This window comes from Helianthus annuus, chromosome 3 (assembly GCF_002127325.2).
Source record: "Helianthus annuus cultivar XRQ/B chromosome 3, HanXRQr2.0-SUNRISE, whole genome shotgun sequence".
Lineage (NCBI taxonomy): Eukaryota > Viridiplantae > Streptophyta > Magnoliopsida > Asterales > Asteraceae > Helianthus > Helianthus annuus.
In genome coordinates this window covers 28403742-28423445 of record NC_035435.2, presented here as the reverse complement: position 1 = coordinate 28423445, position 19704 = coordinate 28403742, and the positions used below count along the sequence as shown (strand labels likewise).

General features: G+C 34.2%; 2 protein-coding genes across 2 annotated transcripts; both read right to left on the bottom strand.

The window, feature by feature from the left end:
- Positions 1–4235: 4235 nt before the first annotated feature.
- On the bottom strand, positions 4236–5396 carry LOC110931413 (protein FAR1-RELATED SEQUENCE 1-like). The gene is made up of 2 exons (XM_022174808.1): positions 5121–5396; positions 4236–5024 (listed from the first exon to the last, which is right to left on the bottom strand). Exons 1-2 carry the CDS (start codon positions 5394–5396, stop codon positions 4236–4238), a joined length of 1065 nt encoding a protein of 354 aa, XP_022030500.1.
- A 165-nt stretch (positions 5397–5561) lies between these two features.
- On the bottom strand, positions 5562–7488 carry LOC110931412 (protein FAR1-RELATED SEQUENCE 5-like). Its single transcript, XM_022174807.1, has 5 exons — positions 7317–7488; positions 6676–7020; positions 6229–6613; positions 5789–6050; positions 5562–5693 (listed from the first exon to the last, which is right to left on the bottom strand). The coding sequence occupies exons 1-5, from the start codon at positions 7486–7488 to the stop codon at positions 5562–5564; spliced, it is 1296 nt and encodes a 431-aa protein (XP_022030499.1).
- Between the last annotated feature and the right edge of the window lie 12216 nt (positions 7489–19704).

Here is a 19704-nt window from a genome sequence, read left to right as displayed (position 1 = left end):
TATGCGTGAAATAACTCGTGTATATTAAACACACTGATACGGTCAAAGGGTTAAAACGAAAAAAAACATGGACTTAAATGGATATTTTGTGAAACGTCTAGACTAAAGTTGTAATTGTATTTAATTGTTAGTCAGTTAGTTGGTCACGAATAACTGCCAAAAAAAAACTGTTAACAGTGAATAACAAACTACAATTGATTCATCCCTAACTTTTGTGTTTCCCTATATATATATATATATATATATATATATATATATGTTATATCTGTTACCGTGTGATTATATGTTGTATGTGTTATATTACACATGTGATTGAATGTACATTCAATGAACACGTGCACCATTAATGTAACGTCATAACGTCTGATGATTTGCAGGTGTGCATATTAAAGCCAGAAAAACAAGGAAACGCTCAAATGCACCTGATGCTAACGACGACAACACAATAGACGAAGGATCTGTTACCGAAAAATTGAGGTCGAGAAAGTCGATACGCTCGAAAACAGTTGACGATGAACACAAAGACGCAAAAAACACACCCAAGGGTAAAAAAACGAAGGTTACAAACGGTAGTAATTGGTGTTCGATACGAACACGTGTATCTCCGAGACAACTGTGTATAGCGATAAAGGGTATGACAGAGAAACAGAAAGAAGCTGTTAGAAGCCTAGGTTTTGGTAAACTTCTATCAATCCAAAACGACGGCATACCTGGGAGGTTGGGCCATTACGTAGTTGACAATCTTGACACAGACAATATGGAGATCAATGTAGGATGTGTTAAGATTAAGATTGATGGGGATGCAATCCACAACCTTCTGGGGATAAGAAACCATGGTATATATCTGGAAACATTCGAATACAAGAAAAATTTTGTTGGGATTACAAAGGAATGGAGAAACTTGTACAAGGGAAGTTACGTTACACCTTCAGCCATATCAAAAACATAGAGGAGAACGGCGATGATGATGGAATAATGTTCAAACTGAATTTTTTTTGACATTATTCATAAGCACATTTGTTGAAAATCAAGACCAAGGAAAGTGTGATCTTAATTTCCTACACCATATGAGGGATGAAATAAACCCACAACATGTTGATTGGTGCGCGTACATCGTCAATTCGATCAAGAAATGCAAAAAAACATGGAGAAGGTGTGACAAAAATTGTTTCTTCACGGGCGCGTTAACAATCCAAACGGTATGTATTACATGTTTTATATACGCGCACATGTGTGTATGTGTGTAATTGTAATATACAAATTGCGTTTGTTATCACTATAATGATCACTTGTGCATGTTGATCAGATTTCACGTGTAATATGACATTTATTACACATGTGATATGTATTGTGTTTATAGTTCACATATGTATCAACTGATAAATATGTTCTAACTGTTTTATGTCACACATGTGAACAGCTGTTGTACGTTGATCGAACAAATGTCCCTCCAATAAATGTTGATCGACATATGAGCCCGCTTGAATTCTGGACAATCGAAAAGTTGCGAAAGAGGGAGAGAATCGAACTGAAAAATGGAGGTTTTGGCATGGGCGAGTTAAGAGATCAATATGTTTATCCAAAAAAACGACACATCTGAACATGTCACAGAACACAATTTGAACGAGATAATTCTTTACGATGATACGAGTAATCCAGCTAATTTGACGGTACGTTATTGTATACATTTATCCAAACCTGTATTATATATATATATATATGTATATATTCCACACGTGTGCTACATACTTATCATGTAATATCAACAGGGACATGTTATAAAACTGGACGCTCTGTTCGATCGCATCACGAGGGACAAAAAAAATATTAGAAAAAGTGTTGTATGATGCATGTTTGGCTTTCCCGGACGTACCTGAGATACAAAACTGCATACAAAAATACGAAACAATATACAAAGAGGTGATTGATATCAATGAACATGTAACGCAAACTGGATGGACGCAATTTTTTGAAGAAAATATTGGGGAAATCATTAAAAAAATGAACAAAGTTGCACATGTGCAAAAGAAGAAAGAACGTGATACCTCAATGCCAAACTTTGATCTCGGCATTAGTTCACAAGAGTCTGGGAGCATATCGGGTGAAATAAACTTAAAATATGCTGAGCATCAACAAAGCGCGTCTATTAATCAGCCGGTAGACATCAATGAAAAACTGAACGACGAGGAACAACTGATATGGTCGTATATGTTGGCAATCACCAATGACAAAAATGATGGAGAAAAACGACAAACAACTCAAGAAAAGAATGCAACGAAAAAGAAAACGAGAGCAATGTCAGAAGAAGATGCAAAAGCAGAACAAAAACAAATGGAAAAGGAACTGAAGGCAGCAAAAATAGAAGCAGAAAAGAAAGAAGTCGAAAGACTGTTCTTGTAAGTTTTATTACATTTATGCATTATGAAGTTTGCAAAATGTAACTGATGTGAACATATGTATACATGAAAGATATTTTCGCAACTGCATACGGACTGGAAACAAGAGCGTTTCTGTTAGCACACCTTATTCCAGGCAAACAGCTGTACACATGTGCTATAGATTGTTGGGCGGGTGTTTTGAATCATCAAGAAGGTTTGAAAAATAAGGATGGACCTACACGTTTGTTTTGTTACACGTCAACAATTGTAAGTATTATATGATAAACAATTTTTTACCATTACTATTAAATATACTCAAACATGTGTGTTTTTTTTTAAATAACAAAACAGAATGGATGGATGCTAAACAGAAAGCATACTGTGGAGGCAAGGACAGCAGCATTCAAAAAGAACCTGTTAATAGTGCTTGAACGTAACGCCGACAAACTTGATCTGAAATCATATGATGTAGTTGTGATTCCTGTACTGGAAAGTCACCACTATTACCTAGTATGCTTTGACTTGAGGGAGCCGTCAATTGAAGTGATAGATAACATGCATCCAAAATTTGCTAGGGTATCGATGAAAGACGGTAACAGCTTTGCGTCAAAAGGCACACCAAACAAGATTGTTAGTTACTAAAATATAATGACAATGACATTAAACAGTGATACACATATGCACCATTTCAATGTGGATGTTGATATCACCTAACATACACTTTATTATTTGGCAGAAACATATCATATGTGCTTACATGCGTAGTGTCCAACACCCGAGTGCACAAGCACTATCAAGCGTAACACTATCAAAGAAAGAGATTGGCTGGGCAACAAGAGACAACTTCACTGACTACGGGATTTTTGCCATGCAGCATATGGAGTTGTACTATGGAAAGAACAAACCGTTTGAATGCGGATTCAACAACAGGGAATCAATGCAACAAAGTCAGATAAACAACCTCAGGATGAAATATTGTGCAAGAATCCTGCTTTCTGATGCAAACCTGTTCAAAGAAAATGTTATAGCGGATGCAAAGAATGAAGCGAACACGGCCAAACAGAATAAACTGGAAGGTGCAACGTACAAAGGGTAGATGGAAAATCATATCATTTCGATATTGCTTTTGACTATTATCCCGTATTGATACAATCTTTAGATGTTATGATTGATACAATATTATTAGTATAACATGATTGTGTAAGACATATTATGCTTTATGCACGTTTAAATTCTAGCATCTATATTGGATACGAATGTTTATCGGTTTTGACAGTTGTATGCATTTCACGTGTGTAATGTGTTAGCAAACAGTATCATACATAAGAAAAAACGTATCATACAAAAGAAAAAACGTATCACAACTTTATGATAACGTTATACAGCACACGTGAAATACAACCACATAACTAAAAAAAAACGAACGTATCATGGCTTGGATTATTTTGAATGATTTTTATTTGTAATATATCATATGAAATGTACAATGATTTTTATTTGTAATATAATAACAATATCATATGAAATGTACATATAAAATGAATGTAAACAGATCCATCAGACGTGTAATATGATGTCAACATCGATGTTACCATAAAACAAGTAATGCATACATGTAGTATAATATCACATTGAATATAACGTCAAAATATGTAACACCATGTATGCTTATGTAACATAAACTCAAGTTTAGACATGTAACACAATCCATAAAAAAACATGTCATCACAAACAGGATGCATGTGTAATACTAGAAAAAAAATCCATAATCCCATGAAATTTATTCGAAGCACATGTGTAATGTAAGAGTCACATTGCTTATTATGTAAAACAAGTCTCGATATTGTATAAACCAAATCACTCTTCAAGCAGGTCGGACGAACGTATGGTAGATCTTCTAGTGGATCTTCTAGTGGCCCGAGTACAAATGCGAGACGATGGTCCAACAGATGTATCACCGTTAGACAAATCAACGACACCAACGTGACATGAATCTTCTGGAACAACAACGTTACCAGCTTTAACAGCTTTTGCAGCAGCAGCTGCGGCTTCTTTGGCAGCCCGAACTTTTTCACAATTACGTGAGTCATGATCATTAACGTATTTCTTGCATTTTCCACACAGCCTAGTAGTTTTAGCACTATTAACAACAGCCTTTTCCCCGGGACCAATGAGTCGATGGTTGGTACCGCACCCTTTGTTCCGGATGCCTTGTGGCGGATTTATCGAGACTTCCATATCTTCAGGCTGTTTGAGAAGGTCACTGATCACAGCTGATGTCTTGTTACACGCCGGTTCGGTCGGGAATTCGCGAAACACACGGTTCCTAAATTCTTTAATTTCACCAGAAAACTCAGAAAGTTTACCAATATTACGCCTTAAACGATCAGTACACTCAATGACCAAATCAAAAATCTCATTCCGGATTACAGATTCCGCGTCTGTATCGGCAGAATACCTGTTCGACATGCTAAAAACCCTCCTTGGCAATATGTCTCGTTTCCATCTACCAGGTTGATACTGAACGGGAATTTCATCAACCTGGTTGTATCTATACACACAAAAGGCATGCCTACACAAATAGCCAAGGCGCGTATAACCCATACACGAACATGAAACCGATCTATCACGTGTATCAAAACTGACCTGCATCACAGGTGTATATGTTGCAAATGTTAAAAAAACATAACGTTGATAATTATAATGTACATATGTAATACAACAATATAATAAGCCAATTACCTCAAATTCATTAATATCTTTGTACTGCCTGTTAGTATGAACAATGGTATAAATTTTTACCCCATCAAGTTCTGGGGTTTTTAAAGCAATATAGCAGAATGTCATGCCTCTGTATATCTCTTTTTGCACCTCCAAAAACAGCGTATGTGTATATAACTCCGACGCATGTCTTTCAATAGGCACGTTCTTCGGCATTGATGGTGCTATTGTGTTACTTTCGAACTCCAATCTGCGCTGAGTGTACCGTTGCCCATCAATTGCTGTGTAGAAACACATCAAGAATTGCACGAGCGTGTTTGTTCCACTAGAATTTGTTTTAAACAGGGAATTCGAACTCTCACACCTCGAGGTGGTTTTCATTAGACAACACGTGTGCACATCCCTAAAATAGCACGGAACCCATTGATCCCTAATCTCATACATCTCGTTCAGCCAATTATTTTATTTCAAGTGTAACCCTTCCATAAGCAAATTCCATCTTTCTTCAAATTCTTCAGGTGTGATAAACAAATTCCAAACCAGCTTATGTATAGCAGCTCTCAAGTCTATATTTTCCAATACATCACCTGCAATCTGAATAAAAAAAAATCACAAACATAAATGAATGACATTAAAGTATACAACTATTACACGTATGTAGATGAATGTATGTAAAAATACTATCATACCTTTGCAGGAATTTTCCTTACAATATGCCACATACACAGCCGGTGAATAGATTTATTGAATACACCAGAAACTGCTTGTTTCATCGCAGCATCCTGATCGGTCAACACCAACGTTGGTTGCTTATTGTTATGAGCTTTAAGGAATGTGGTAAGCAACCACGTGTAAGAACCAATTGTTTCATCGTATAATAGCCCAGCACCAAAGGTGACACACTTTTTATGGTGATCGACACCGGTAAACGGAACAAATATCATGGTATACCTTCAAAACAACATAAAACAATGAATTTAGTGTAATATGACAAACATAACATCAGTAATACATTCATTAATAAAATACGAATCGTTTTTACATAGATGTAATACAACAAAACAGTGTAACTGATTGTAACCACATTGTTCGTATCATTTATGCAACATAACAAAGATAGAAAACTTACTGATTCGTATGATATGTTGCATCAAAACCTAACACATCTCCGAAGGCTTCGTAATTGCACTTGGATACGTCATCAGCCCAGAACAATGATCTTAGCTCACCGTCAACCACCACACATTCAAAAAAGAAATTTGGCAGATTTATCATACGAGCTTTTAACGTATCAACAACCATTTGTGCATCCTTCTTGCCGATAAAAGACCGTAGATCTCTAGTGAAATTTTTTAATTCTACTACAGTTCCTTGTACATTATGGTGCCCACCCTTTGACGAAGCTCGAATCTTATGCGCGACATTAGGGCCAATTTTGTTCAAGCTTAGTTTGTGAATGAAACTCTGGTCGTCATAACTAAGTTTCCTCCTTTTCTGGTAAAGTCTAGATTGTCCTTGTCGACCAATCCATGATTATGAGCTTCAATAAAACCATAAATGAAAAATTTTGTAGTGCCTGAGATAGCTTTAAGCTTTAGCCGCGCCTTGCAGTCAGTAACTTTGTAGCTGCTACTTCGAGATACTTTAAAAGCACTAGGGTCCATCGATTCAAGTTGTGTTTGCTTAGGTTTACTGGATCTGGTACATTGAATATACCTATGTGTAACAACAGTTCCATTTCTCTTCAAGGCACCCAAACGTACAGAAAACCCAGACCTCTCAGCATAAGACTTGTACATATTCTCAGCGTCGCTCCATGTGTCAAAAACCATTCCGAAGGTAGGTGTATATTCAGGAGACACCAAAGGTTTCCAGAACTTTGTTCCATCAGTTGTTATGTATACATGGCTTGTTATATCTCCTTCAATATGAACACAAAAATTACAACCAAATAAAGAAAAAACATTGCACATATGCATTATAGTAATATATTTAAAAGATGGACATATACGTACATACAACACACACACACAACATGTAAAACATACATACATACATACATAGGGTCCCTACATACATACGTACAATAAAGAAAAACAACATATTATATTGAAAATACAAACATGTTAACAATTAATGATATATACAGTTCACATCGTAATACAAACACATGTACACATGTGTAATACACATTTTTTTAATAAATAGATAAATTACCTAATTGATCAACGTCATACAGACATAATGGACGGACATTATGACTGCCATAACTTGAATTGTTAGCATCAGTTGACTCATCGATGCGTTCATGTCCGTCATCATCGTTAGAACCGATTAATGCGTCAACAATAGTTGCACCATTGTTTGTAGAACTGCTGGATGAAGCCATACCTGAACGATTTAACGACAATATCGATTAAACAACAATCAAACATGTCCGAATTCCGATTATGAACAATATGTGATAAAATAAACATGCAATCCGATTACATACGATTGTTAAACACGAATTTGGATGCGAAACAGCTTTAATTCAGTATGAGATCCGTTATATGTATGAGTAATTGATACAATTATGGAATTGATTGATGTAAGATTCGATAATTGTTGAACACGAAATCTTCAGAAAAGAAAATCGAGACTGTGTGTGTGGTTTATGAATTGGGCGAACAGAAAGCGTGTAAATATGTCTGTTGACAAAATACCCCTATGTTTAATAGTTTTTTGGTTTTCTAATTTATATCTAGTTTTCTCATGATCATATCCCTTGTTTGGTAAATGTAAAAAAGATAGATTTATTGAAGAATTGGTGAGAGTCAAATACGAACTATTTTTAAATGGTTAATAATAACATCAAATAACTAAATAATCCGTTCATTTAAAAAATAAGATCTAAAACGGTAGAAACTAAAACAATTTTTTTTAACGGCAAAGATTACATAAACACTCCTTCTAAATTACATCAATAGAAACTAAAACAATTGATAAAAATAATTTAGTATAAATCTATTCTATACTTATACTTTATAATAAAAGAAACCAACAAAATGACACTTGTCACTATTATAGACCATCCTTAATTGTAGATAATTATTATTTAATTTAAATTATTAAATACTAATTAAATTATTATAAATCTTATCAACTCTAAATTATTGGTATAAACTTAACCTCAAATCGTAAAGTCTTAAAAGGTATTGTTTCACTAAAGAGTAGATAAACATGCATATTATTTATTGTTAATGTTATTATTGTTAGCTATGAGAAATTATATTAAACAACTTATTAATCAAACCAAAATTTTAAAATAGTATTAACCTAATTTAAAAAATAATAAAAAAAATCCATTTTGATTTAGAAAGATTTTTTTTAACAACAGGCAAACCCATGTAATACAAAGAGTTTTTAGATATATAACATTTTTTATCATTTGCTATATAAAATTAGATTTATTCAACCCGTACAATACACGGAGGTTTTAAAATATCACTTTTTTTATTATTTAGTATATAAAATTACATTTCTTCCACCCGTGAATACAGAAGGTTTTTTTAATATATAACTTTTTTATCGTTTGGTATACAAAATTACATTTATGCAACCCGCACAATAAACGAGGTTCTTAAAGATATAATTTTAAAGATTTTTTTAACAATAGATAAACCCGTGTAATACACATGATTTTTAAAAATATAACATTTTTTATTATTTGCTATATAAAATTAGATTTATTCAACACGTACAATACACATAATTTTTTAAAATATAACTATTTTTATTATTTAGTATATAAAATTATATTTCTTCTACCTGTGAATACACAGAGTTTTTTTTAAAATATAACTTTTTTATTATTTGGTATATAAGATTACATTTATTCAACCCGCACAATAAACGTGGTTCTTAAAGATATATATTTTTTTATTATTTAATATATAAAATTATATTTACTCAACACGTGTAATAAATAAGGTTTTTAAAAATATATTGTTTTTTATTTAGTATATAAAATTATATTTATTCAACCCATGTAATACACGGGGTTCTAACCTAGTTATTTTAATAAAGTAATTGGATACTTAATTTTTTCAAATTTAAAGTCGGCAGTTTTTACAATATTTCTTTTTTCAATTTTGGTTTACAATTATTTCTTTTTTTTAATTCTCGTTTACAACTTTTCCTTTTATGAATTTTTTATTTATGATATAATCCATTTGTATCTTTGAAATTCAAACTGTGACCGAATTTTTTTAATCTATTTCCCAATTATACTTTCATTTATTCGTATATAATCGATTACACACTAATTAAGTAATATATCTATATAATAGATTCAATCTCTCAGTTTTGACCAAGTTTCACTTTCTAGATGTGATCGGGTTTTAATTTGACCGTGAAGGAGTTCTCGGATCTCGTGTTCGGATATTCATTTTTAAAGATTCGAGTCAGGCAGTTGATTCAGTGTATCTTTTTGTGAACAAACGTCCGCTAGCGTGACAGTTCGTTGATTCAAAGTGTGAAACTTTGATTTTTTTTTTTTTTTTTTTTTTTGTCAAAGGTTAGTTTTTGAAAACCCCTATGGTCGTGGAATTGTTTTATCGGTTGCAATTGGATCATGGAAACGGTTTTGTCGGTTTTTAGTTGTACACTTTTGCTTTGTAATTTTTATTAGATATTTATTGATAATAAATAAAAAAGATTGTATTTAAAGTTAAAGTTGTAATGGATAAATCCCAACTTATATTGATAATAAATAAAAAAGATTGTATTTAAAGTTAAAGTTGTAATGGATAAATCCCAACAGATATAACGAACACAACCAAACATTCGAAAATACTTGATGTTAGGTTTCACATTGAACAATTTTTCAAATTTATTTATATAATATGAAAGATGAAGGTGGGTGAAAATAAGACAAATAAATTTTCTAATTTACAAAACCAGCCCTGATACTTTTGAAAACCTTCAAACAACTTTATAAATTGTCATTTCAACCCTTAAATTTTAACTTTTCAAATTTACCTTATCTATTGTTAATTTTTAGCTTAAAAATGTATACCCTTAAAATACAAGTCATTAACAACTTTCTAAATTTAAAAAACTAGCCTTTATACTTTTGGAAACCTTCTAACAACTTTATAAATTGTCATTTTCAACCCTTATGTTTTAACTTTTCAAATTTACCACATGTATTTTCATTTTTAGCTTAAAATACAAAAAAAAAAAAAATCTATTTTCTCACGTGATTATTTTGTGTACGTATCGATATAATTTAACGTTTCAACGTAAATGATATACATATTCAACCCAAATCTTTTAGTAAACGACACATTAACCCCTAACTTTTGGTATTTAGCAACTTTGACCTCCCATACGAAATAACTTCACACCTCATCTTCACTAATACTTCAATTCCTTTGTTTAAATTACTTTTACGTCTTTACACTGCAATGTGCGAGATATTATACTATTTTTGTCGATGCCTAACTACGTTAACGTTACTAACGTGTCACATCACGCGTGGGCCCTATACGTTAACAAAGTCAAAAACGCCTGTAACAAAGTCACAAATGTGACGTTGCCGCCGCAATGTGCGGAACGGGTTAATAAATCTTAAATTGAAAGGTCGGTGCCAACCACCTTTCAGATTTGACAAAAATCACCCTTTAACTTTTCCAAATATACAAAATTCACTGTTGATAAAAATGACTCTCCTACTTTCCAACTAGACAAAAAGGCCCCCATACATTCTAACTTCTCTTTAACCCTCAAACTTTTGATATGTAACTCATTCTACCCCCAAACGTTGCTATAATGTCAGAGGTAACCTTCTTAACTTTGAAAATGTCATTTTGAACCCCTCAAGTTTCTAAAGTTTCAAGCTTACCCTAAAACTAATTTCTTAAGTTTTTATTTCATGGACATGTTGGTATAAAATTCAAGTTCGTCTACGCTTTAGCATAATTTTGTCTGAAAATGAGTCAGGTCAATTATAAAATGTTTTTTATGTATGTTTTGAGTTGGACTACGATTTGACGTAAATTCTATTTGGAAACAAATCGGGTCAAATGTAATACGTTTTAATTCGAAGGTATAAATCTAAGTTATCATACGATTTGACATAAATTTAGTTTGGAAACGAGTCTGGTTGATTGTAATCTATATGTTATCATTTCGCGTATGACGCCACCCAACGCTCGACGGGTAAAAGAACTAGTGATGTTACAAACTTAAAGACTTTGTTGTGGGATCCACTTATACCCGAAGACACCGATGACTTAGCTTTCTCCTTCATAAAGTACAACCACAAGAACCTTGAAAAACCATCTATAGACGTAATCTTATATCTCATACCTTTTAAGTGAATGTTGTTTGACCAGTCCAAATACATCAGAATGAACTAGTCCAAAAGGCTTTGTTGACCACTATTTAGAGCGTAAAATGGCAATTGATGAGCTTTGCCATATTGGCACCCTGCACACACCACGTCATTCTTCACTACAACCTTCGGTAAGCCAGCTACCTAGTTATTTTTAATCATAAGTTTCAGTTTATCGTATCCCACATGTCCGAGACAATCAAAACCCTGATTTGCTTTTGTCTTCTTTACATAAGCGGTTGCGGCTGACAATACATACACAGACTCCTTTCTCTCACCTCACAATATAGGTTGTGATTTTTCTCAAAACTTATCGAACACCGGCCAGTCACACTATGTTTTTTTCCTAGGTCTCCTATATGCGAGAACCGCAAGAACCAATGCGAACACAACAAAATAAACCCACTACACCACCCAAAACCTACCCCCCCCCACACACACACACAAGCTAAACGCTAAAAACTAAACCATAAAGCTAAATCCCCCAAAAAACATAAAAAAAAAAAAATCCAAAAACACTTTTTTTTTGTTGACGAAAATTAGCGATTTTTTTTATAATAAATAATAAAAAAAACTGTGTGTTTTTTAGATTTTTTTTATGTATTTTTGGTTGTGTTCACATTGGTTCGATCGTCTCTCGCAATAAAGGGTGGTTCGTAACGGATGCTTCTCATATATATATATATATATATATATATATATAGAGTGGGGATCCTGCGGAAAGTGTGTTTTTCCTAAAAAGTGTAAAAAGTCATAAAACACAATAATTTCAGGCATAAAACACACCTAAAACTCACAAATAATAGAATGAATATTACTAAAACACCATATTCAAACTCTAATAGTCCATAAAAACTTCAAACACACCATCGTAGAACTATGAATATAAAACACACAATGCTAAACAACATAAAACACAATAACATTTGTCATTCCACAATCAGAGCCTTAACATCTAAAACACAACACAAAACCCACATACGTGATGTTTTAGTAATCTTCATCATATTATTTGTGGGTTTTTGGTGTGTTTTATGGTTGACATTGTGGTGTTTTATGACTTTTTACACTTTTTAGGAAATTTGGACTTTCTGGCCAACTCCTATCATATATATATATATATATATATATATATATATATATATATATATATATATATATATATATATATATATATATATATATATATATATATATACATATATATATATATATATAGGGTCGGATTTAGAGAGAACGACTAAAAGTGTGAAAACGGTGAGAACGATTAGGAACCGTCAGATCAAAACAATCTATGGACTACATGACGCGGTGGCATTTTCGTAAATAACATCACTTTTATTAGTGTGGCGCGCTTTCATAAGGGCAAAAAGGTAAATGTCCATATACAAAACACATCAAAGCCTGACCGAAACATATATACTTCCTAGAAAAAGCTCCCTAAAACCAGCGTAAAACGCGAAAACCCTAGAAAACGCGAAACAACAAAAACTATAGCGTCGAAAGATCAAACCAGATCCAGAGGAAAAAAAACATAGTGAGTTAACTTTGATTTACATTGTGCTAGTTTATGCTGCTTTTGGCGTTCTAATTTTAACAAAAATTTGCAGTTTCTACAAGGGGGGAAGGGGAAGGGTCATCTGCTCCAAAACGCCAAAAAACGAACGAGCAACGAAAGAAGACAACAAGAGGACATGGTACACAAATGTTACTTTTCGTGATGTAAAATACACTTTCATACTTTGTTGCCAAAATGCCAAAATATGTATCGTTTGTTACTAAAGGCCACAGCACATGAATCCTGTCATAGCTTTGTTACTAAACGCCAAAAAATGTATGGATTCCGTTATAAACGCCATTTAACTGTTATTGAGTTGTTCAACATCTATAATCTCCTATTGATTTATAAAGCACCATAAATGTATCATAGTTATGTTAAATTATACTATTGAAACGCCATGAAATCATTTTTTATAGGCGAAGAGAGGTTAAGATTGAGAATAAATGTGCATACTGGAAAGGTCCAAAACGCCAATAAGAGAAAGGCATTAAGTCAGAATGTAGAGGTTGAGGAAGAACCATATCATCAGTTCAGTGGGGCTAGGATCTTGTCAAGAGTAAAACCTACAAACTTGACTAGTTGGTTTATGAATCTAAACGAAAACCAAAGAAAGACAGTACACCAAATGGGGTTTGGTGCTACACTAAAGTTGAAAATAGACATCACACCGACAATGCTTGCGTACTGGTTGGTTGAAAATTATAATGAAAAGACAAACACCCTAAACGTTGGCAACCATACTATACATATAAATGAAGAATTCGTAAACTCTTTAACGGGTATACCAAATGGAAGGGTGCCCGTGAACATGAAAAAAAGACCAACAGCTAAAGACCACGTGGTGGCTGAGTGGAAAGCACAGTTCCGAGGGGCTGAGTAGAAAGCACAGTTCCGAGGGTTGGGCTGAGTTAACAGACCAAGTGTGAGGATATACTTTGATAACGTTTGCCTATGATGCATGGCTTTGGGAGAAACTTCTGCCTAAATTTCCTTGTAGCATTCTTCACTATAATGGGGCATGCAACTGACAATGCAGTCGCCAACAAACAATTCTTGCACAATGTTACACCAGACGTTCAAATAAACCAAATGAACTGGTGTAGTTATATCATCCAATGCTTGCAACACGCCAAAACCGCATGGGCTCCCAAAAAGCATTACACAGGGCCACTGATCATACTTGCGGTAAGAATAAAATTTCACTATTCATTTGTGTTTCATTAAAACGCCAAAAAATATCTGTCATTTGAAAATCTATTTTGTTACAGCTTGCCTTGGTGAACGATGCTTGCAATATGAAAAAATGAGACCGAAAAGAAGGATACCCAATTGAGTGGGTTACAACAAAAACTCTTGACTTATTTGAGAGTGCAATGGCAAAACACCTTGTGGGCAATGAAGTAAAAAGGAAAACAGTCAAAAAAGGTAAAGGAAGCAAGCCCCAAAAAACAAGAAAAATGGAGATTGTTATTCATGATGAAGATGATGGTGATGATGTTGAGAATGAAGATGAAGATGATGTTCACAAGGTCGATGAGCATGATGATGAGTTTGATGATGATGATGGTTTTGATCATTATAACTATGACGTGCAAAACGCTATGCCCTTCAATGACGATGAAGAGGCTTCACTTCAAAGGATGGTGAATGAGGATATAGAAAGCCGGGAAACGATGTTTGAATTTTCTGCATCAGGAAACCGTGCTCTTATCAGAGGAGTAACACAGTATGACAACATTTTTGCTGATGAAGAAGAACAAAACAAAGAACCTGAAGAGGTATGTTGTTCAAATAATAAATTAAAAAAAAAACAAAACACACCATGATAAACAAAATCCTTTTACTTAATATAACAGGAAATGGCTTATAAATTGGATGGAGCATACAAAGAATTAGAAGACTGTTACAATAAAATGAGCGCATTGTTAAAACAGTCAAAGACTGAATACCCAAACAGCCTCCTGGTACACATTAAATACTCACAATGTATGACATTGTTGGAGAACATCTCAAAATATGTTGATGAAAACGCCAAAGAAATGCCAGCTGAAACAGAAGAAGATACATAAGAAACTGAGCATGAAAATGAGGTGGTACTAGGAGATGAAAATGAACAAGAAGGGGAAAAGGAGATGGTTGAAAAAGAAAACGCCATTAAAGAGCAAACAGTTCATGAAAACGTCAAAGAATTTGAAAATAAAGAACAAGGAGAGGAAGGATGTGAAAATGAAGAAGAAAGGGAGAATGAGATGGCTGGAATTGAAAACACCATTGAAGTGGAAACAGTTGATGAAAACGCCATGCAAGTGGAAATAGTTCATGAAAACGCCATTGAAGATGAAAATGAAGGAAAAGGAAAAGAAGAAGGAGAAGGAAAAGGAAAAGGAAAAGGGGAAGGAGAAGAAGAAGAGGAATGGGAGTAGGAAGGGAATGGTGAAGGGGATGGAGAAAGAGAAGGAAAAGGAGAAAGAGAAGGGGAAGGAGAAAGGCAAGGAGAAGGGGATACAAGGGATGTGGCAATAGAACAAAACGCGAACCCTCGACTGCTACAACAGCCCCCATATATGATGATGAAGAGGATACTATGTCATCAGATGAAGATGTAAATGAAAACGATATTGAGAGGTGGAGTTGTGATTTCAAGACACTTGAATATCACATTTCAAGATGCAATAGGGAAAAAATAATTAAGAGTAATATTGCTGAGATTTTGGAACTGCCAGGACAAGATCTAAAACAAATGATTGATATTAAAGAAGGTCTTGATAATTCAAAGATGGTGGATGAAGCAATTATAGCAATAAAAAAACATCCACAACCTGTTGAAGAGACCCCAAAAATGCATGTATTTGATAAGACACCAAACATTGCCACGGCAGAAACACAAGACAGTCAGGCATTCAACACTGAAAAAGAAAAAACTGAAGGGGAGATGGTGAACAAAAGTGTTGACCAACAAGGGGCAGTGTTTGATAAAACGCCATATAACAGCCACCAACTACATCTGGGAAAAACCTCTTGAAAAGTTTTAAAGAGGAAGAGACACCTAATAAACCCCAGGATGAAAACTCCATCAACACATCACCACCAAAAATGCCAAACATGTCAGATGTGCAAGAGAAAGGTGATAAGGACAACACTCCAGACATCACAAAGCTGATGCAAGAAAATAAAATTTTAAACCCTGAAGAGCTGCCTGGTGATGAAAAAGCTAATAAAGATGATGAAGAAGATAAAAAATATAAAAAAAAGAATGTGGCTGAAGAGGAGAAAAGAGATAAAAAAAATTGAGCAAGGCATGTTTGTCACCTTATCTAAGGAGGCAAGTGGTAATACATGAAAAAAGGACAAACCCTAAAAATTACCTTTCCACATACATCTTCACTGGAATCGGCGATTATGAGTATGTACACCTCTCTCAAAATAATACGCCAAACTTTCCATTTATAACGTTTACTTGAGAATATGCATGCAAAAACAATCAAAACGCCATGTATTATAATAGAATGAGTTTGTATAACTAAAACGCCAAATGATGTTTTTTTAGAACTGAGTTGTTCAAGATGGGAGAATATCTCAAAATAAAACGCCAAACTATCCATCCATAACATTTACTTGAGAATATGCATGCAAAAACAATCAAAACGTGATGTATTATGATAGAATGAGTTTGTATAACTAAAACGCCAAATGATGTTTTTTTTAGAACTGACCTGTTCAAGTTGGGAGAAAAGTTTCTCATGAGGGTGATCGGTGAGAGCATGAAACCAGGATTTCAAGCACACGTCTCAATTATTCTAAGTTGGGCACATATCTTGAACTATGAAGAAAGATACAAGGCTCATGAATCACCCTCAAGGTTATTCTGCACAGAAATACTGCTGGTAACTCTTTTGCTATATATATATTTGATAAAATTATAATAGGACATTGTTTTGTTGTTTAATTATGTGGTACTCAATATTACAGAATACTCCGGCATACTACGAAACGACAACAGAAGATGCACGAAACAATGAATTCAACAGAAACATGGAAACTGTTCTGAAAAACACACGTTTCAAAGGAGACAAGAAACATAAAACCATCAAGGATTATGAACTGGTCTTCGTGCCAATAATCTGGGAAAGACATTTCTATGTTGTCTGTTTCAACATGAAACGCAAAAGAGTTGATGTATTGGACAACAATGGTGTAAGGGATAACGTCAGCATCAAAAAAAGAGTATGAAGGATGGGTGGAAAAATTGGTAAGTATCTTAAAAACTTTGAATATAGGAACTATGTTGACAAAACGCCAAACTAATATATGCAAAAAAAAATGTGAAAACTGCAGCACGGAGCTTTTGCAAACTACTTGCGTATTAAAAATAACCCAAAGCATAAGATCATGAGCAAGGCGAAGGTTGTCAGATAAAAGATGGATTGGAGGACAAAGTCTAACGTCATCGACTGTGGGATTTTCGCAATGAGGCATATGGAAACATACATGGGGGATATAGTTAGTTGGAAAAGTGGTTTGGCGACAGAAGATGCCCCAAATCAACTCCAACAAACATAGTTAAATGAACTAAGGGTAAAATACATTGGAAAAATCCTATTTCATAGCGAAAACGAAAACATAAAACTACTGACAAGTTGTTTAAATACATTAATGGCTTTAGGGGGAGAAAAAATACGTAAGTTGTTTGACAAAGCAAACAAGATAATAGCAAAACGAATGTTAGAATATGTAGATTAGCTAAACGCCTTGTATTTTAATGTTGACTATCGTGTTTTACTCTTTACATTATTACATCTACATGTTTGGTTGTGTGATCTACTACCGTATTTGTGCAAATCAAAGAAAACGCCATGATTTGGAAAATTAACAAATAGTAACCATTTAAAACATAAACAGCATTAATAAAAGGGTTTAAAAAAACTAAATTAAGACAAGTAGAAAACACAAAAACGCCAAATCTATAGGAAATCAATAAAACACCATTAAAACATAAACGCCATTCGTAAAAAAAAATACTTTTTAAAAAAACGCCATGAAAAAACAAGCATAAAGATGAAAACGCCATTAAAACATAAATGCCATTCGTAAAAAATACACTTTAAAAAAAACGCCATGTAAACTAGCATAAAGATGAAAACGCCATATATATTTAATTATTTTTGGGCAAAGGAATCATAACGCCATTGTTTAGCGGGAAGTGGACAATGACAATCGTACCCCGGCATAAAAATTAGCGCTCCCTGCCACGTGTTGGGCCAGGATCCGTTCTCACCGTTCTCACACTTTTCACCGTTCTCTCTTGATCCCGATTCTACATATATATATATATATATATATATATATATAGAGAGAGAGAGAGAGAGAGAGAGAAAGAAAGAGAGAGAGAGAGAGAGTTAGGATTGTATTGAGAACTATAAGAACTATTCTAGAATCTACACAAAAATATATTGTATAGGTGACATGAAGAAGAAACAAATATATGGAGTAGGATCAAATACAAACTACATTTTGCATACAAACCGTAAGAACCATTTAAAAAATGTCATATGGCATCCAACCCATTATAGGGAAATGATTAAATAATATCCTAAATAATATCAATTATATTGAACTCCCTATAAATATGCTAACACGCAATTAATTCTTTATTTGGATCTTCTTTTTGTTTTCAATGTGCTGATTAAGAAAAGTATTGATATCATTCAAATGTGTGCTAAAATCAGTTATCTTGATTAATTTTTATGTGCTAATATAATTCAAAAGTGCTACTCTTATATATGTATTGTTCTGGTATGTGCTAATTTAACTTTTTTTAAGTGCTAGGATCTGTTCTTACGGTTTATAGGATAAATATGGTTTGTACCGGAACCAACCCTGCTCAAGATACATGCATACACATCCAAAGGAATTCCAAACATTAAGAAGGTTCTAAACCACATATGGACACGTGTCAACGGGACCATACCACTCCAAAAGTGTGATCTCGCCATACGAAGACATCTAGAAGGTTCCAGAAGGTTCTGGAAGGAGGAACCTATCGAAAAGAAGATGATCTTAGCAGACAGAAAGGATGGCAGGTGGCACCAATGGCGAGACGCCAACGCCAGTCGCAAGATCTTCATGGGACAGACCGACAACCGGTACAAAAGGACGCTGAGCTGGAGCGGATAACCATACGCCATGTCACCTCCAGTACACGACCAGGCCTGGTTGCGTCAGAGGAAACAAAATGGATATTACTCCTGATCGGACAGCTGGCAAACAACAGCCAGCTAGTAGTCCTTCTCCTTTACAATTCTCTGGCTATAAATAGAAGGCTCAACCTCCAGGTTTAGGGATTCAATTTCTCACTCTCTTACTTTACATACAGACTTATCCTCAAAACGATTACTTATTCTCATGTCGGATGGTGGTTACAAGGAGAACCTCCATCTTCTCGTCCTTATGACGAGTCACCAGTGTTGTTCGTTTTGCAGGAATCTTAGGAAGAATCGTCATTTGTTGAGTGAAGGAAGGGATTGAACCAATAACACGAGACAATCCGGCTAAATAGCTAAGTGCTATCTAGTGTTTCTTCATTGGCACCCACCGCATTTTTTTACAACCATTTTCATCTCTTTTCTTTCCAGAAAAGCTATTCAGTGGCTGATCCGAACTCTGCC